Raw genomic sequence first — 21063 nt, forward strand, 5'->3', positions numbered from 1 at the left:
AAAACATTAGCAATAAGTTTCTTATTTGTCATACCTTTTTATCTTCTTTTAACATCTGACAAACCTGAATAACTAAGGAAAATATATTAATAGGTAGTAGCTTCTTCTTTTTTCTTTCTTTTGTTTGTTTTTAGGTGTTTCTTTACAGACTGAGCCAAAACAACAGCAGCAGGACAGGAAGGGTGTGTCTGTCATCCAACACACAAGCTCTTTTGAGAAGCAGGAGAGTATATCCATGGAGAGTCAGGAACCAGACCTCAGAGAGGGTCAGCAAACACAACAACCCGAGCCAAAACCATCACCCTCGACATCTCGCCTCATCCGCCAGCCAAATATCCAAGTGCCAGAGATCCTTGTTACTGTGGAGCCTGATGCTGACATGCCATCTGTGTCGCTGCCAGTGACGGCATCCTCATCAAAGGTACGTGATTATTTAAAGCTACATTGTGTAAGAATTTCTCCCATCTAGTGGTGAAATTGTAGGTGACAACCAACTGAATATTACTTTCTAGCCCTTCCCATTCTGAGCGCATTTCAACTCCTACGGTGGCCGAACCCGAAATTAGCTCTTAGTATCTCCATTGTTTACACGCAGCTGTTCTAGCCACTCCAATTGGTCTTGTTGCTTTGCCTGTCACGTTGTCGTTTTAAAGTGCCCATATTATGCTCATTTCAGGTTCATAATTGTATTTTGAGGTTGTACCAGAATAGGTTTACATGGTTTAATTTTCAAAAAACACCATATTTTTGTTGTACTGCACATTGCTGCAGATCCTCTTTTCACCCTGTGTGTTCAGGTCTCTGTTTTAGCTACCGAGTGAGGCATCGCACTTCTATCCCATCTTTGTTGGGAGGCGCACATGCGCAGTAGCTAGGTAAGGACCACAACTTCAGTTAGTACAAGGCAGGATTAGCCGGGAGACTTCTTCTAAATGACTGCACTTCTAACTTTGCGTGGAATACCTGCAGAACAGGGACATATAAGTAGTTCTTTTGTAGATTATGGTGAACTAGTGTGTGTTGTAGCAGTGTTTTGCCATTGAGAACGAGCTAGCATGCTAGCGCTTTCCTTGTCTCGGCTGCTGACGTAGAAAGCCCTGCAGATTTTGAACAGCTCACTGATTTAAGGGTGTTTTTTAATTTCAACATCCTAAAAAACATTATGAGCAGGTGAGCATTCAATATCGCTTCATCTTACATGTTCTGTTAGATAAATAAACTATTTATCTATCCTAGGAGGCAGAGAGAGTGGAGGAATTCCAGTGGCCTCAGCGTAGCCAGAGTCTGGCCCAGCTTCCTGCAGAGAAGCTGCCACCAAAGAAGAAGAGACTCCGCCTGGCAGAAGCTGCCCAGTCCTCTGGAGAGTCGAGCTTTGAGTCTGTGTCTCTGCCTCGCAGCCCCAGTCAAGAGAGCAACATCTCCCACACTTCGAGCCTTTCTGCTTCTTTTGAGGACACAGCAAGATCAGAGCCTGCTGTCTGGGCCCCCAGTAGCCAAAGCTCCCAGATGTTAATGGTGCCATTCCCTTCCTACCACCAAAGCCACAAGGAGATGAGGCGCTCAGCCTCAGAGCAGACCCCAGCCAGCCCCCAACAAACAGAGCAGGTCTCAGAGACCAGAAGTAAGTCATTTGACTATGGGTCACTGACCCCTCAGCCGTCTACATCCTCCTGGAAAGAAAGGAGAAAGTGTCTCCTTGTGAAGCATGCCACCTTAGGTGAACCTGAACAGGAGGAGGGGGGCAACATGAGTCAGCTGTCCAGAGCACAGAGTCCAAAGCCTGGGCCTTCCCGCTCCATCCATCCTCCTCTCTACTCAACAGAGGCAAGCTCCCGATTCAGCCTGGAAGCCACAGGGAAAGCCTTGCAGCTGTTACAGCCACAAATATTTCCGCCCTCTCAGGATGTGCTCCCTTTGCAGCAAACGTTTTCCCCAGGATCACTCTCCCAGCTACTCCCTGTCACCACAGCAATCTCTGAAGTACTGTCCACTCAAACCATCCATAGAACCTTCTTACATTCACAGACAGTACCTTCACCTATACAGGTACACCCAGCGCAGATCCACATGGCAGAACATTTCGGTATACCAATACATCAGGTTCCTGCTCTAGTTCCTCTCCAGTTCTCATCTAGGACTAGAGCTAGTCAGGCTCTGTACTTGCCTTTTCCTCCAAGACTTACTGCGCATGTTCCTTCCCCTCCCACTACAGAGAGCAGACCCTCCATCTCTTCCATGTCTTCTGCCCTTACATATCAATCCCTTGTAAGAATCTCTTACCACCACCCACGGCCTGTCATTGCCACATGCCTGGCACAGCTTACACCAGTAGTGTCCCTTGTGGTGCCAGTGCGGGTCCAGACCCATATTCCTACCTATGCCAGTGCCATGTATACCACCCTGTCCCAGATCCTGGCCTCCACTCGCTCACAGGAACCCATTTCTTGCACAGCTATGGTCATCATGGGCCAGGTGGAGCGGGACAAGCTGCAAAGGTCCTACTTGAAGGTCCCCTCCCCAGACATCAATAGCCTCCTTCCCCTGTCTCTACCCACAGAGCTGGCCTCAGGATCTGGGGAGGGATACGGTCCACTGGGGGCTGGAGGAAGTAAACGCATGCTTTCTCCTGCAGCCAGTCTGGAGCTCAGCACAGAGGCCCAGCGTCACCAGAAAAGGGTAAAAGAGGAGGAGGAAGGGGAGCAACATAAGACAGGAGAGAAAGAGGAGGATATAGAACAGAAGGTAAGACAGGAAGAAGAAAGTAAAGCCACTGGGAGAAAACTGGAAGAGGGGGAAAAGAATCAGCCAGAGGGGGGAGAGGTGACGACTGTGAAAGCGGAGGGCGAGCAGGAGCAAGTACCAAGGAAACATACTAGAGAGGAAAAGGAGGAAGAAGAGTCTACTGAAAAGACAAGTAAAAGAAAAGAGGAGGTGCAAGTTGTAGAAAAGGGGGTTGAAAGGCCAGCCGCCCCTTCGTACCCCAGCCTCCACGCCTCCACCTCAGTCAACTGGTGCTACCTGAACTATGTTAAACCCAACCCGTCTACCCTGAGGGACCCCCGCAGCTCAGTTTATTCTACCTGGAGCATCAGTGCTCACAACCCCAACTTGCCGGGCCTCAGCACTAAGGTGGCGTTGTCTCTGCTGTGCTCCAAACAGAAGCACAGCTCAGAGACGTACACCATGGCCATGGCTACAGCCCACGCCAAAAGCAAATTGGTCCCTGCCAGTAGCATGACCCCGCGTGTGTCAGAGGTAAACATAATCACAATATACACTTACTGTACTATAATTTAACACCACTCTGTTAAAGAGACCTTAATCTTCTATAGAATATAATACAATTATCTTTTTAGCTAGTCTGTTGGTTTTACATATAACCCCCATTAATGTGCTTGACGGTACACTCGTGATTTTACAAGTCATGGGGAGTGTAACTGGGTGGAATACTCTTTTAACAGTAAAACTGTTAACATTTTATTTTAAGTTGTTTTGAATTTGTCAATGTGTGTCTTGAGTGTAGCTACATGCCACCCCACCCAGCCCCCTCACTAAAGTAAAGGATCAGCAGCAGCATGACAAGGAGGAGAATAAAGAGATGGGAGAAGAGGAAGAACCCTCCACCTCCAAACAGAGCGATCCCTCTCGTGTTCGCATCTTTGAAGGCGGGTAAGAACTACAAGAGTGAGGCTGTTGAAGTGCTGTTAGGATAATCATTTATCAAAGAATGGACAAAATCACTGGAGTTCTCTTAAAAGTTTGTTTACTTGCAGCAAGTAGAGTCAGTTTACAGCACTTCAGCATAAGTACAGAAAGTGACTGAAGGTTGTTCACAACAGTGTCTTTTTAAAGGAGTTGGGAGTCAAGTTAGTTATTTGGTTCATGCAATCAGTAGCTTTTCTGCCGGGTCATGCCCGGCATCTCCTCCACATTATGCGCTCTGTCCTCCTGTGCTCTTTGCAAGGTCACTCAGCTTTCATGATTAACACACGAAAGACTGAAATACTAAAACAGAAATACTAAAACAACAGTTTGGATGCAAATGGTTTAACAAAGAAACTGAAGTAAAACCGTTTCAACAAGTCCACATCTTTTAATTCAAAATTCAATGTTTGTGAATAATTGCAAGGCCTCATAACAAAAGTAATGTGCTCTTTCGTCACAAACCAATGCCTGATGAAAGCAGAACACCAACTATGGAGAGCTGACAAGAGTGCACAGAGAATTACAGTAACAGATGGGAGTGAAACCAGTGAAACCTGCAGGGACTTCATTTGTACCTGCCGCCAAGCTTTTTCCTCTTATTGCTGGCATTTGTGTCTGTGTTTTAGAAATGTTAATATGGAGAGATAACGGTGAAGAAGGGGATAAGGTTGTCTCCAACTTCACTTTGTGAGACTCATTAATACCTGTTTTTACGGTTGCATAAGTTACTGAGAAGACATAGAGGAACAGTGTGAAGCCATCTGCAAGTATCTCTCATGGTTGTCATGTTTGTGTGCAATGCGTGCATGTGTTTGTCTTCAAACCTGTATGCATTTTTACACTTTACTGCATTCACATATTCACATATTTGTGCTTTCTATAAATGTCAGATTTTTTTCCAGAGCAGACGCTCTCATCTTTCCCAGGATTACTGTGTTTAGAGCTGAAAGTTTCCCCACATCTGTTCACATTGAAGCAACAGTAGAAATAGATTAGAATAAATGGGAGAGCAGTAAAAGATGAAGTTGTGAATCGAGGTAAAATGTTCCCAATTAGCGAGAATTTCAGAACACGCTGGTTTTCCTTTTGATGGGAATGTAAAATATTTTAGTGATATAAGGAGACGTAAGAGATTTTTAGGAATGGCCTTTGCTTATATATATATATATATATATATATATATATATATATATATGTATGTATGTATATATGTGTGTGTGTGTGTGTGTGTGTGTGTGTGTGTGTGTGTATGCACATGCACATTTAAGGGCTGTGTTTTGTGTTAATGTGCAAACAGACTGAGTGTGAAGGAGTCGTCTGCCTAACAGTAGATAAGGCACTAATTACCAGTCTTTATCATTTGCAGCCACGCATTACACATATTCAGAAAGAGCATTTACATCCATTAACAGCCTACCGCTTTCTCCCTTCTTCACGTCCTCTGTTTCACACCAACTCTCGTCCTTCTGTTCGTGCCTCCTGTGTCACTTTGGCAACTCCTCCAGTTTTACTTACCTATGAATTATTTTCACTTCATTCTCCCCCAACCTCGTCTGTGTCCTCTCTCTGTGTACCTGCACCCCTATGTTTTCTCTGTGCATGCAAATGAGCACAGATCTTCACTCTTGAACACAGCACAATGTTTTGTACCCTGACTCCGTTAGGACTCATTATCCCCAACTCCCTTTTATCAACCCTTTGAAATCATGAGTGTGTGCCACTCATTTTATCCTGGAGAACAAACAACACTTTTTTTAATGAATATGCATCATGCGGCTTTGTTAACGTTCCAGTGACTTGCACGATTTCATCCTGATCCAATTTCAGAGATCCCTTTAAGAAAGAGGAGGGCAGGGGTCTCTAGAGTTTATTAGTATCACACTGCTAAAGAAACAGATATTGCACCAAGGCAGCTTTCTCTTCATGTCTTAGCAATCAAGCAAGCATAGCTGCTCCTTGTTGGTGGCAGCAAAGGTCCGTGAAACATCAGCTTTAATCCCTCTTAGTGAGCACAAGCTGAACTGTCTCCTGGATTCTGTTAAAACATGCAGATTGATTTCCATGGTGTAAGTGGTTAACATGGCAGATTTGTCATGACACTTTAACCACAGTGGTAAATGGTCATAGCAAATTCTTGCGAGCCAAATAGTGATTGAAGTATGTTTCAGGACCTGCACAATTGCATGTTAGTGTTATTCTGTTCTCGCTGCTTTGAAATTCAATGGTCTTATCAATCAGTCACACCACTTGGTTGAAAGTGGTATTCTCTTCACCAATCTGCCGTGACGGCCGTAACGCTACAGCACAAGCAGGGGCAGATTGTCGGTTGAGTTTACCGAGAGACGTGCTGCAGATTTGATGTGTGAAGTGCAAGTTCTGCCTTGATTTTCCGGAGATGTGGGTGGATATTTTTAGCAGTGGCAAGAAATGCATGCCAGTAAACAGTAACCAGATCCTGAATGAATACAACATAATGCCACTGTTTCACAGTTGTGTAACTATTTGTTATGATTTGCTGGGGCTGCTTTTGTTATACAACAGGGAGCATTCACAGCCTGGGTTCTTGTAGATGTGCATATCCTCAAATTAACACAACACAGTCAACACACATTTGATGTTTACAATTCAGAGTGCATTGTATGTCTTTTCATGAGTAGTGAGAGCAGATGGAGTTTTTCATAGAGGACAATTCATTCAGATGTAAAATGTCTGTGGTCAACTGTGTCCACAAAAAGCCTTTTGGTAAACAACAAGATTGCGTATAAACAGTGTTTTTATAGACTAGACCTAAATGTGTTGCTTGATTTTTATATATAGTGTCTATTTTAGGTTGTTGGCCATAGCCAGGCTTCCCTTCCCTCTCTTTAGCTGCTGCTGTTGTTGGCAGGGCCACCCGATCGCAGCAGAATAGCTGCTATTCTTTGTGTGCCCAGGGTGTAGTGGGGGTAACGGCCAAGGGACTCAGTGCTGCTGGGGTTTTGGTGGGGCTTCCCCAACCCGCCTCCATAAAGAAAGCCTTGTTTCTCAGTTTCCCTTGTTTGTGTGTGTGTGTGTGTGTCTATTTTGTGTGTGCATGTATTTGTGCCATACACAAACCCACATCCACATTCATCATTACTATTAAAGCTGCACTAATCAATATTTCTGTCTGAGAACAAGTCAAATGGCAGTAATGTGAAGGGGGTCGTTGTAGTGACGAAGCCACAGAGAATTAACACCCAACTGTGCACTCCCCCTCAGCTCTACAGAACACTTGTTTTGGTTTTTCGTCATCAGCCTTGTTTCCAGCAGCAGCTGTTTTCAGGAAAAAAGCTATATAAAACCACGGTATGCTACCTGCCCAGCACCAAACGTCAGAAATGCAAAGTTAGCAGCTAGCTAAAAAAGCCAAATATTTTCTAAGGAGTTGGTGGAGACCAAAATAAAGGTAAAAGGAGAATAATATTAGACTCAAATTTGCCAGGTGGCCAGAAACACGACTCCAAATTAATCCTAATGTTGCTCCATAACTGCTGGATGTGTAAATACATAGGCAACTGTTTGCTCACAAGTTCACCATAAAAACTTTACAAGATGAAGATATGTTAATGCTGTGTTTCCAGCTTGTTCCGTTGCCCTAAAGTGGCCAACAACAAAAAATAAATGAATACAGATTTATAATATATATAAAATAATATATATACATTTCACCACGGGTGGTCAATGAAGAAGCTAGGTATTTGTGCATTCAGTTCCTAAATGGTACCACACAGTGAAATCAGTGGTCTACATGTATATAGAAAGTAATTGTACAATTTCAGATTTTGTGGTGACCAAATGTTTTATTATTATTATTATTATTTATTTATTTATTTATTTATGTTTCTTTCTCACTCTCTCTCCTAGGTACAAGTCCAATGAAGAGTATGTTTATGTGAGAGGTCGCGGCCGGGGCAAGTACATATGTGGAGAGTGTGGCATCCGCTGTAAGAAGCCCAGTATGCTGAAAAAGCACATCCGAACGCACACCGATCTCCGTCCTTACATTTGCAAACACTGCAACTTTGCCTTCAAAACCAAAGGTAAGAAGAGAATTTACTAAGTCACTACAAACATGATTCATGTTGCTATTCTTTCCATTATATCATAGCAATCTACTTTATTTTGCACTTCCCTTGTCGTGGACCATTTTTATGTGCTTTCCTTGTTCCTTCCTAGGGAACCTTACTAAACACATGAAGTCAAAGGCTCATGGGAAAAAATGCCAGGCAATGGGAGTATCCGAGTCATCACTGGACGAGCCAGAGAGCGAGGAAACAGGTACTTAAGAGGGGATGGGGAGGCACCTCACATATTTCCTATCCACTGTAGAGAAATATTGGTACACAACTGGATGAACTTCTGCCTCTGAAGAATTATAGCTGCTCAGCACTGACAGCTTATGCAACACCATGTTCTATTCTGCTCCCTCTGGCTTGTATAAGAAATATGAAAATGTAGAAGATAAATAAATGAAGAATACAGAGCATTCCACAGTCTCCTGATGTGCTCCAGTTTGGCAAGAATACCTTGTTCTGAAATATGTGTTGCTGGCGTATGACAATACGCATTCCGACACTTCTGTCTTCCTCAAAGCCAGCCACCTCACGATTTCCTCCCTAACCTTCCTCTGCTAGCCCCCCACCCACCCTCTCTCCGTCTCTTTCTAGCTGACAGACTACACTCATCGCAGCCAAGGACGCGCCATTTAAACTGTCTTTCCATTCACAAGGCTGTTGAGATAGTTTGTGAATAGAGACATGGTGCTATTCAATTAAATCCGGTCTTTTCATCCTCAGTCTATTTATAACATGGGTTTGATGGGTGGTGGGTGATGTTTGTCAGAAAGATACAGTACGCTGTCCTAACCTTTTGTGCTTGTTCCTGAAAAATTTACTTTTGTGTTTTTCCTGTCCCTAGTGTAAGGATTTTTGTCACCACTTTATACATTCAGTACAGGAGTTTTAAAGAGTATAACATGGATGTAAAGGGATGTAATTTAAAGGGCGTGTATGTGTTGTCCTTGTCTGTGCAAACAGCAGAAAGCGACGAACGCGTGTGTGGCTCAGAGGAACAGGAGGAACATCAGTTTTCCGACGTGGATGAGTCTGAGGACGATGACGACAACGACGACGACGATGAAGAGGAAGAGGAGTCCGCATCCCACGACGATCCACCGTCCTCTTGTTCGTCAGACACCCACCCATCGACAGCAGAGCATTCCAGCTGTAGTAGGCGCTCTCAGCAGGGCACTCCTGACCCTGAGCCCCCGGGCCCCAGTCCCAGCCTAGGCCAGGAGCCCTCCCCAAGGGGAGTTTGGCCCAGCAGACGAGTCGCATCTCCAGGCAGCAGGAGAGCGCTGTTCTCCCGCCGAGGCTGGAAAGCATCCCCAAGAGCCTTCTCCCCCAGCAGTGAGAGCTGTTCCCCCAGCCGCAGCCTTTCCCCACGTCTGGAGCTGTCCTCACCCATCCACAGCCTCTCCCCCAGGACAGAGCTGTCCTCGCCCAGACACGTCTCGGCCTCCCCTGAGAGAGGACCATCTCCCATCAGACCCCTTTCTCCTCTTTGTCCCATTTCGCCCAGCTGCTACCGGTCATCACAAGCACGGACCCCTCCCTCACCACTCGGGCTCCTGCACAGGACCCCTGGATACCTGCCGTGGGAGAGCCCTGGTACAAAGGGTAGTCATGTCAAACCGGTGAGTCTTTCTGCACAGAACTGCGCATAGAAATTTTAACTGAGCAACAGCAACCACAATGTATTTCCTGCACTTTCCTCCTAGGAAGATCTCTGTGTACAGTACCCTGTGTACATAAAATGTAGCCTAATGATGAAGTCTTTGCTCCCTCTACAGGTGAAAAGGGGTACAGCAGCAGACGGGCCAACATGGCCAGAAGCCAGCTTGTTTCCACCTGCTTTCCGTCTTTCCACTTGTGAGGGTTATCCTGGCCACCAAACAGCAGACAACATCTTCAGCCATCTTCCCATGCACTCCCAGCAAGCCAAGGTCCCCTATCTGATGATCCCCATCGGAGGGATCCAAATGGTACAGGCCAGACCTAGGTCCCAACCGACCACCCCCTCGTCCCCAACATCTCCCCCCTTGGAAGGGCCATCACTGGCCAGATTTGAATCATACTGGGGCGGGACCCCCAGAACCCAAGGGCTTAGGACTCCTGGAGACCACTGGTCAGAGCACCAGACAGCAGGAACCAGCCAGTCAGGGCGGTGCGTTCTCAGCACTGCACTAACTAAGTTGGAGACCACGGACTCAAAGCAATATGGCAGCTCACATAGCTCCGCTGAAACCCACAGTCCTGCTACTGAGACCACCAAACACTGCGTCAGATACAGTTCAAGAGTACCCCTCAGTCTAGCAGCCCCCGTAGCCTCGCATGTCATTGGACAGCAGTCAGAGGGGGAGGAGCCAGCGTCTGTTGGTGATCTGGTGGAGGGAGGAGCTAAAGAAGACGCCAGAACAGACGGCACTTAACGGTGTCTACACTTTGATGCATCATGCATCCCATTTTGCTTTATTGGTTGCTACACTAGTCTTTTTTTTTATTATTATGCTTCGTTTTTATACAGTTTTCAATACTATTGTTAACTTAAATGTTTGTTCTTTGGCAATATTCAGGTTTGTTATAAAAATGCACTTTTTTCTTTGTGAAAATAATGTCTACCTATATATATATATAAATTATATATATATATATATATATATATAAATATAAATATATCCTTCCTGTATCTCTATTGATACTGGTAATCTTAATGTCTGTTTAAATATATGTAAAAAGAATATGAATAAATTTGTAAATGACCAAAATCTTTAATCAAAAATAATTCCATTTTTTTTGTCCAGTATTACGCAAATTGTTACTTGTGCCTTTTCTGTCCAGGTTTGTGTTTCGAGATGTACAGTTACAGATAGACAAAGAGAAGGCTGTGAAATTTTATATCTGCTTTTTTGTGTTGTTCAGGAGGGTTAATATTTGGTGTTTTGATTGTTTCTGTTCTAAAGGCCATTGCGTTAAAGCCAGGGTAACAGAGAGAGTCGAGTCGTAGCGGTATTGAAGGAGAAGCAGAAGCGTGTCAAAGGAAATGCACTGAAGTTCTATTTTTTATTACAAAAGATTTTAGATTAGAATATATCTCTGTACAGGGAAGAGTGCTCCTTATTTATTGTTATTTGATGACAATGATCTTTTTTTTTCTTTTCTTTTTTTACTTTTTTTTTATTGGAAAAAGGATGTTTTTTGTTACATCTGTCTTTTTCATGATGTTCATGTGACTTGAATTGGTGGCAAAGATGAGGGATTGCGTTTGGCTGGTACCTGAGGATTAAGTGCCCTGCAGATTTCACACACAGCAAAATTTCTAGTCATTGAAGAAATAAAAAATGCACCAGACTCCCTTGAGGTTGTGCCTTTCTTCCATTGCGCCATGTGTACAGTATCATGCTTTTGCTCAAATGGAGTTTGACTTTGTTTTTTTGTTATAGTGCGTAGAGGTTTAGGACAAATGGTTATTAACCACATTGGATTGGTTTTCCACAAGAGAATAGTGAAGTTGGAACAAGGACAAAGAAATCATCATCATCACATCAAAACTACATGATAAACATCTTCAACTGTATGAGGGGTTGTTAACCTGCTTTAGGTAGAACACAAGAAGGTGTTACTGGGTGTGTGACTGAGACTGTATGCAGTCATAAAGAATAAACTACTTTGTGCTACTTGAGATAGATCTTTCGGTGTTATTTTATATACTCTGTGATGCAGCTCGTGGATGCATGTTGTATGTGGCATGGTTTTGTGGTATTTCATGGTCTTGGTTTGGTTGTACTTTGCAGCCCCCATGTGATAACGTGGTGAGCTACGGCCCTTTCAAATGTGTGTTCTCCCTTTAGGAAAGTTGTGTTTTCCAAGACGTTTTGTGTCAAAATGTTAAATGTTTCCTTTAAAATGCTGATTTTTCTTTAAAATATGAATTGCATTCCAAATCTCTGTGGAGACATAACAAAAAGAATGGGACAAAGATGCCACTACAGGTGGATGACCTGTTTCTTTGCCCGAATTGCTTTATCGCGGCATTAATTATCCAAGTGAACTGCAAGGATTGTATAGCATTCTTCCAAAAGATATTCCCCAATTTGGTGTTTTGATGATGGCGTGAGAGCGCTACTGTCTAACACACCACTCCAAAATGTCCCATGGGTGTTTAGTAGGGATTCTATTTAGTGACTCTTACTGCCACGGTATATGATTCACATCCTTTTTCTCATACTCACCAACCTATTCTCTGACCCTTTTGCCCCCGGGGCCATCAAAGCATCTGCTTGTATGATGCTTCCCCACTTATTTCTTTAGGTGTTAGGTTGTCATTTATTTCATCACCTGCCAGTATGTGGCCAGGGTTGAATAGCAAGTATAAACTCACACTGTCATAATTAAACTACTAAGCTTTTCTCTATTGTGGGAGCAACAAGACAGATGTATGCCTGTAGTAGTACCACTAGATGTCCTTACTAAATCACCAACACACATTGGTGTCATTTGACATTCTGGTTGTATTGCTTTTACTTTCGATTGGGGTCAAGAGGTGACACACACCTTTCCAAAGAAATTATTCTTATCTACTCTGAACCAACTTGAACTTGAACAACCTGTCTATCAACTTCAGGAACTATGGATGGTTTAAATGTAGATTAATTCACTGTTTCCTGAAAATGCCCATTTTTTAATATAAGGACACACATGTATCTCTTCCAGAGGCTGCTTTTGATTCTACGAAGATGAAACCCTCCATCAGTATATCATATAAGTGTCTAAACTATTTAAAGCACTGCAGTCTGGCACATCCAGCTCTAGGAATATAAAACAATATTCACATAAATGTGTCACTCCTATCCTTGCAGTGTTTTCCATTCAACAATGTTTAACAGCACAGCAAGACGTGGATTGCGTAAAACTGACTCAGGCACAGCCTGCGAGTGTGTTGACAAAAAGCCAGAACATGATTGCTGCTGTGTCTTGACATTCCATAGAAAATGTTACAAAACAGGCAACGGGGAGGCGCTTGTATTTTTAGACACCTATATCAAAAATAATTTGAAATGAATGATCATTCTTCCTCTTTTAAAGCCCTGTACATGCTGACCACACAGAGCCGGAGGGGTTGGAGGGAGACTGTATTTTAAGGAGTTAACTGAGGAGGTAAGATTGTTAATTAAAAAAAACACCTGCTTCTAGGACAAAAGCTGGCAAAACACATCCGGTGTGGCTGAATGACAAAAGAGACTCTCTGACTCTCACTTTTACTGGCTATCCATTTTTTGGGACTGCCTAACGTGATGTGATGCCTGCGGAGAGGGACACATCTGTGCTCCTGAGGGAACTGAACCTCTGGTGCAAGAATGTGTTGAAAAATCTATCCATTGTGATGCACTTTGGCAATGTCATCGCCATGTCACAAATTGCACAAGTTAGTGAGTGGAAAATGTTGTTGTTGTTGTTGTCTCCCTCCACACAGGAAGTCTGTCAGATTATACATTAGACACTAGAATATCCTGAATAACTCAATAGTAGCTCAGTCTTCTTCTGGGAGTCTTGGAAGAAAAATGTAGGAACAGACTGAGGTGATTTGTGAACTTAAGCTTAAAGTGTAAGCACAAAACAGTCTGTGAAAGCAACACCAAAGATTATTTTGTACCTTAAAATAATGTTTCCAAAATCGTTTCAGTGGTTCATCAACTCATAACAGGGTGAACGGCAATTCTGCATTCGCTTTGCGGCCCTCTATCTGCTAAAACCGCACTACGCGAGTTTGCCAGATCGGGTAGCGGATCTGGAGTTCGAATGAGAACGGTAATGGACAATTCCGCTTCCAACCTGTAGAGGGCCCGAAGAGGAAAAGTTCTTTGGTGTTGCTTTAATTTGTCCTCTTCTCTGTTTTGCAACATGTTTTCATTGGCACATGTTGTTGTGCACGGGACATGCCCTGTGCACATAGGAAAAGTACAGTCTGCTCTCTTCTGTGTTCTATATGTTCAGGTGTCAGGTTTCATGGAAAGTGGATTATAAGACTCTTTTAGTAAACACTATCAATAGAAGGGTTTGTGACAAATGAACAGGATTTTTTCAGCCCTTGTATTACTGAACAAACAAAACTGACTATGTGTTTAGGCTACACATCCATCTTACAATCTATATTCTTACCAAACACACAGCCTGCTTCATGCTCGTGTATCTCCACTGGACAAAACATTTAAAAGAAATGCCAGATTTACTCCTAATATTCATATTCTTTAGTCTAAATGCCGATGAGAAAAGTGACATCTGTCATCTTTAGGGAAATGAATGAAGTGAAGATAATATTCACGCCACTAATCTGAATATGCATTTACTGTATTTACATGAGTAAAGGCTGATATTTGGCTATCTGTATGACTCTGGTATGGCTGACCTGCACACTGGGGCACCATGTGGGTGGGACATGACATGAAACAATGCTACCTGTAGGCAGTGTTCCTAGTTAGAGCTGCACGCTTATCTGTGTGCGGGCCTTCACCGCCCATCATGGAGGCATCAATTTAGTCAAATGTAACTTCTTTTGTGAGAGTTACTACAATGACTGTTTTGGTTTTTTTTTTCCACTGGGTGCAGCGGAAACACCTTTTAAATTGATGTGGCAAATTTGTTAGCAAACAGTTGCTAATTTACACATCCAGTCGTTACTGAGCAATAGTGTCATTCATTTGGTGAAGTTCTGGTTGTCTGATGAATGTAAATCCAATATTCACTCTCTTTTAGCTCTGTTTTTGGTCTCCACCAACTCCTGAGGAAATTATCTGTTTCTTTAGCTGATAAAAACTCCACTATGTTCACCAGCTAGTCTCTAACTGTATCTGCTGTTTGGTGCTGAGCAGATAGTGTACAGTGTACATTTTTTTTTGCTGAAAACAGCTGCCTGCTGCGGCCGAAAACAAGTCTATGAGAGTGGTGAGAGTGAATCAAAATTGTAAAGCTGCAGACCTGAAACTTCTTATGAAGCTCTGTAAAGCTGAGGGGATTATTTTCTGAATCTGCAGATTGTCACATTGATTTTAAGTAGTCATTTGATTCATTGTTATTAAAAACACATTGATAATTTCCACAAAAGTCCAAATTGTGCAATAGATTTATGAGTTACTGCATGTAACTTACTTATAACCAAATAATGTAAGAAAAATAAATAAATAATAGCAAAAGGTTGTAAAATGGTTTGTTCATCCATATACATGTTGATACTGTTTCAGAATACATTCAAAGGTCAGACTGACTAGTGTCAGTCTTTGTATTAGTAGCTTCACAAGTTAAATGTTGAAAATGAAAATGTTCCTTTGATTTACATATTTGGGTCTGGATATCAGTATTAACCTTTCATTGATGTATTTGTGTTCCAATAGAGAAACTGGTTTAGGGAAAACCCAATTTAAAATGTCTCCATTGTATCCCAGCATATCATTGCATCTCTCTCTTATCGCTTCCCACGTGTGTTCCCAGGGATCACGTTGGGATCCTTTGCCTCGGTCCTCTTCCATCACTTTTTAGAGCATATTCATGTCAGGATCCACCAGCCTCCATCTCTCTATTCTAGCATATTAGGTAATCCCTCTGACCTTATCTCTTCCTCCATTCCTCTCTTCCTCCTGCTCAAATCTCATGTATAGGGAGAGGAAAGAGACTCATTCAAATGCAAGCAGCAGACATAAATGTCACTCAGCAGGTGACATCGGTGTCACAGAGAGGCTACAAAGCATCAGATAATCCTGGAATGTGTCACAGGTTGGAACACACTGGGGTCTGTGGCTCTGTTGAGAGCAGCCGTGGGTGGAGCTTTTGTCATGACATCATGTGGGGTATAAGAGAGTGACAGAGCTCAGACACCTGCAGACAAGCAGCAGCAGCAGCAGCACGTTAGAAACACAGCTGTTACTGTATGGATAATCTCTCTGCAGAGCTTCATCCATCTGCTATCAACTATGTCTACTCACACCAGCGTTCTTCTTCTCATCACTCTTTGGGCTTCCATAGAGGATGGTGAGTCTACTTTTTTTAATTACTTTTTTGACAATTTTATCTATTATATATATATATATATATATATATATATATATATATATATATATATATATATATATATATATATTTTTTTTTTTTTTTTTTTTTTTTTTGTATTGTTTTGGTGGGATATGCATGAAATTGACCTTTCTCAGTTATGCTAGAAGAGAGAGAAAAAAAACTTGCCATGCTACTTTGTTTTTGTCAGCAGTGTAGATTCATGCTGGGTTGCAACACTTTAATCTCAATCACACTGTGCACAATGGTCATCACAACATGTATGTTATTGCACAGGAAACATAAAAGCATCCATTTATCACACAAAAGCTGCCAATTTCATGTCAATGAGATTTTTTTTCAGTTGCTAAATGTTGACATACAGTTTGTAATTTACAACTAGTAGTAGGAGGAAGTGTTTTCCATATTTCATGCAGGCATAGCATAAAGGAATTAAAGGAATTTATGCATTACCATATAATAAGTTTGCTCACTGTTAACGAATGTAATGTGAATAATGAGTTTTGTAGAAAGAAAGAATCATTGATTAGCTTTTGTTATGTTCTCACTTGCAAATGATGTACATAGTAGACTGGTGATGTACACCTACTGTATCTGTTTTGTGTTTTGAGAAACCGTTAAAGTGGAAAAGAGTAAAGGCAGAGGCCACTGAGAGTTTGGAGTTGATGCTGCATTTGGATCACTGAGTGGCTCTTGGTCTCGCACTAGGTTTAAGTCTTCCGGTGATGAAACAGCCAGAAGTGGCGGCTGGTGACTGGGTCCCAGCACAGAGAGTGAGGACCAAGCGCTGCGCATGCAGCAACCTGTTGGACTCTGAATGCCACTACTTCTGCCACATAGATATCATCTGGATCAACACACCCAGGTGAACATGAGGGCACGCCATCTAGGGACACAAACGAGATACACACACACACACACACACACACACACACACACACACACACACACACACACACACACACTAGGGGAAAGAACCGATGCAGCATAGTATAGCGCTATTTTCTGTGGCAATACTGTATCGATACACGGACGCCAAGTATCGATCTTTTGTTATATAAATTGCACATGATAATTTAACCTTTTGGTACTAGAATGATAAGATCAATCGCGTTTCAGTCCACTAGATGAGACATTTCTTTTGTTAGACAAAACAGATGTTGACAAAGTTTTGCTTTAGGAACATAATTTGAAGTTGGAAAAAAGGTAATGAATTGCAATATATCGCAGAATATTGCAATATGTTTAAAAATGCAATAATATGGTATGGTGAAATAAGTATCGTGATAATATCGTATCGTGGGGCCTCTGGTGATTCCCACCCCTAACACACACACACACACACACACACACATGCTGCATACTTACTTTGAGGCCAATATCTACAAAATAAACATAGCCTGTCATTATCATTGTATAATTAAATGGGCCGTGGTGCAGAAAGGTATCAAAGAGCAAAGTCTGCAGAATGTTTATTTCATGTGCGTTGGCACTAAGTGTACCTTTCTATCTGCAGTAAGACAATAGTTTATGGGCTAGGCAGCGCTTTGTCCCGACGCAGAAGGTCCACTGGCCGCTGCAGCTGTGCCAACCGTGACGATCAAACCTGTACCAACTTCTGCCATTACAGGTGAGTTGGGGCCCGAGCATCCCACACAGCCTTCAATTATTAGTGGAGAGTTGTGAATGTTTTAACCCAGATCTGGTAGCCTCCATCCTAATTGCTTAGTTAGTAAAGGCATGTATTAGTGCCCTTTGTGGAGGACAAGGAGTCATTTCACTGCAGTGCTATTATTAGCCTAAATGTGTTTATACTGTATTCTGTAAGTCCTGATTGTTAGGGGGTGTGAGCACCAAGACAATACAGCTGAGGCCTGAGGGAGCACAACAATCTTAGGCTGGTGCACAAAGTTCACAATACTTGTTTCTGATTGGCTCTGAGGGCCGAAGGAGTAAAGTGCGTGGGAGTGTAAAAGCAATGAAAAGCCATGTTGAGAATTCTAGTTTCCTAGAAATAACAAACAAATGCTGTCATTGCCTAGAAAAATTGGTGAAAGAGAATGACAGACCGAGACAGGGGGCTTCGTGTGAGGCCAGCAAGGCCTCATGTTTAAACCGTGACATTTTGAAACCTTTACAAAAATGATATTTGCTGATGTGGTTCACTGTTTTCTTGTAACATAAAACATTTAGTGAACTTGTAAAGATAAGATGTTTTAGGTAACTGAGAGCATAAACAAGAATGAATGGATGCTGGTCAGATGCTCTTATTTAAGCGGGGTGCTCTAACCGCAGCAATATCAATAAAACATTTAAAGTGATAAACTGCAATTTCAGGGTGAGCCTGGATTTCAAAGGCACTGGTCATTTTTGGTAACTACACTGTTTCTTTTGTGCAGTCCTGAATTCATGTCATCAAAGAGATCTGCAAAGAGACATCAACTCAGCTTGCTCGGCACCCTAAGGTGAGCTTTGAATGACAAGATTACCTCAAAAAACACACACAACTTCACTGACATTTTGATCATAGTTTTGATTATGAGACTGACTTTTTGGCCCTCAGAGCTGCAGCCAGCAGTTCCAAGAGAGCTCAGGATTCAGCTGATTCAGACAGAGATGAATCCTCTCAGAGGAAGAGCACTCGCTGAACAATGTGCCAGCTGAGGCGGCGAGAGTGAGAGAAAGAGAGCAGCGAGCACCTGAACAAATGACACTCCTTTGATAGATAGGGGGAACAAAGGGCTGCTGAAAGATGTTGTCAGACGCAGGAAGGCCTGAAGCGCCACTAAGATGTCTGTTTGTACCCGAGAATAGAGGGTGGAAAACATGACAGAGTTCTGCAAACACATCATGGAAAATGATGTGGAAGATCAGCATTGAGAGGAGCTACTATCGTGTTAAGAGAACGCTGTGCCTGCGGTCATGTTTGACTCTGGCCGTCTGCTCTGTAAGGTTGTCTGTGTGTCACTATACAGACAGGCCAGGCCAGCACTGATATAGAAGGATGTACCAGAGGAAAAGGGATTTGCTTACTGTACATACATGTTCAGGAATGTCTCACATACATTGCATGTTTTTACTCATTCTTTTGTAAAATGTCAAATAAATCTTTTCATTTTACAATTATAGAATTACTTTTGTTATGAGTGATTTTGTGATGTTAAAAAGGTTTATTATATATATTATATAATAATGATAATAATAATATTGTATATTATTATATTTCTGTATTTAAGATGATTGTGTGCAAAAGTGTAAAGCAATTAGAATTGAGCCTGTATCATTCTCAATATCTGTCAAAGACTTAATAATAAGAATAAATGAAGACTAAAAAACAAAAAGAAAATGTCATCTTGTTTTTGTCTTATTTTCTAATTCATGAGCTTCTTTGTTTGCTGTATGAAGACACACTTTGTAAATGACTCATAAGAAACTAAACGTGAAGGATACTTTGAAGAAAAAAATAACTTTTAGGCGGCATGTGTGATTCTATTATGTGACAAGCAAACACATTTCTAAGTTCAAAAAGAGGCCTGAGACGGATGAATGGCCCAGGAATTCAAGGCTTGCATTAATAATAACTTCCCCTGCTACTCAAAGGCAGCACAGCCTGCGTTATCATAAGGATCTGTTGAAAGAATGCAGCATTTTGTGCTGCACATACCGTCCATGTGTGCCTGAATATGCAAGAAGAATTCAGATGAGGGCTAGAGCCGAAGAAAACGAGAGCTGATTTATCTGTTATCTAATGAATAAAGCTGTAGCGAACTGACCTGCTCTCTCAGTCTGATTAAATAACAATGATGCATGATAAGACTCAAGTGTTAATGTGGCTCTAATTTCTGTAGTAGATGTTCCTGCTTGGTTGCATTTCATTTCATTACTGTCATACTTCTTCAACTTTTTTCTGGAGAGACCCCCTGCAGCCATCTTTTGGATCTAACACAACCACAGTATGCCTTCCAGACAGTATCGCATATAAAGGTAAAGGTAAAGGTAAAGGTACTTTATTTGTCACATACACGTACATGTAGCAAAATTCATTCCCTGCATTTAACCCATCCCTCAAGGGAGCAGTGTCTAAGAGTATAGGCTGTCTGCATCCACAGCAGAATAGTGGACACTGTCTGACACAGTTATGCAATGCTCATACTTCAGTCAGCTGTGACATCTCACCTTTACATAAGTATTTAAACTGATTTGCATGGAGCCAGGCTAGCTGTTTCCCTTTGCTTCTAGTCTTTATGCTAAGCTAGCAGCTGCTGGCTGTAGCTTCCCACAGTGGTATCAGTCTTTCATCGAACTCTGCTTTAAAGCTTCTTCATCGCTACTCCAGAGTTCTGACAAACAGACACAAAAACTCTTTTGTTCCTGCTGCTATAGGTTTTGTTAATAATTCAATGTGAGATGTGGACTTCTGTGTAGTATGTATTTACTTGTGTCCTCCATCGATAGTGTCTGTTGTCTGTATGGCTTATGTGTTGTTTATGTTGCACTTTATTTGCTGCAAAACGAATTGCCCCTCGGGGATAATAAAGACTCCTTGACCTTGACCTTGACCTTGACTTGAAAAAAAAAAATCTTGTCCTTTACTTTTATTATATTTGATCTTTTTTATAATATACTTTAATAATGTAATTTAAAAGTTTTAGTGGGGGTTCTGTAAAGCCCTGTTTTGGCATTGTTGTCATAATGTTAACATATTTCAAAACATGCTTAAGATCACTTGCACACTATCTGTTTCATTCTTGTCTCTACATTACTCTTCTTACTGAACTCAATGGATTTCAATGGTTGTCTGTGTCCTACACAGCAAAACAGGAAACATTTTCAACATTCATGTTGGTCCAAAAAAACAGAGAGGAGAAATGGCAGGAAGTAACAGGCCAGTCTAAGGTCAATCATCGGAAATTACATGCGCCCATTGGGGGTTGATGATATGGTGATTCATTTTAACTTGAGGCATTTCTACATCCTAGTCGCAGAGTGGCACCAACAGCAACAATAAACAATAGCATACTGTGCTGTAAAACAGAAAGAGATAAAGATTATATGATGAACACGCAAATGCTGATTAATGATTAACTAACGTTAGGTAAAGAAATAAACACTCTTTACTGTGTCAGCTGAGAAACCACAGGCTGCTCAGTGGCAGAACTCTGTCCATGGTGCTGGAATAGGAAAGACTCCAGTGAACCATTTCACTGTTGCCACCATA

General features: G+C 42.1%; 2 protein-coding genes across 4 annotated transcripts in view; both read left to right on the forward strand.

The window, feature by feature from the left end:
• Positions 1–10391, forward strand: part of hivep3b (HIVEP zinc finger 3b) — a 41008-nt gene extending 30617 nt beyond the window's left edge. For 2 of the 3 annotated variants that reach the window (XM_028581317.1, XM_028581318.1), the window contains exons 3-9: positions 135–421; positions 1237–3255; positions 3524–3669; positions 7591–7766; positions 7903–8004; positions 8763–9421; positions 9578–10391. In XM_028581317.1, coding sequence (XP_028437118.1) covers positions 135–421; positions 1237–3255; positions 3524–3669; positions 7591–7766; positions 7903–8004; positions 8763–9421; positions 9578–10216 — 4028 coding nt within the window. In that variant the 3' untranslated portion in view covers positions 10217–10391. The remainder of the gene's footprint in view (positions 1–134; positions 422–1236; positions 3256–3523; positions 3670–7590; positions 7767–7902; positions 8005–8762; positions 9422–9577) is intronic. The other variant, XM_028581319.1, reaches the window with a different exon arrangement.
• Positions 10392–15748: 5357 nt separating this feature from the next.
• LOC114557364 (endothelin-2) lies at positions 15749–18493 on the forward strand. Its single transcript, XM_028580794.1, has 5 exons — positions 15749–15806; positions 16554–16710; positions 17362–17475; positions 18245–18310; positions 18409–18493. The coding sequence occupies exons 1-5, from the start codon at positions 15749–15751 to the stop codon at positions 18491–18493; spliced, it is 480 nt and encodes a 159-aa protein (XP_028436595.1).
• Positions 18494–21063: the final 2570 nt, after the last annotated feature.

The sequence above is a fragment of the Perca flavescens genome, chromosome 6 (assembly GCF_004354835.1).
Source record: "Perca flavescens isolate YP-PL-M2 chromosome 6, PFLA_1.0, whole genome shotgun sequence".
In the NCBI taxonomy this organism is placed as follows: Eukaryota; Metazoa; Chordata; class Actinopteri; order Perciformes; family Percidae; genus Perca; species Perca flavescens.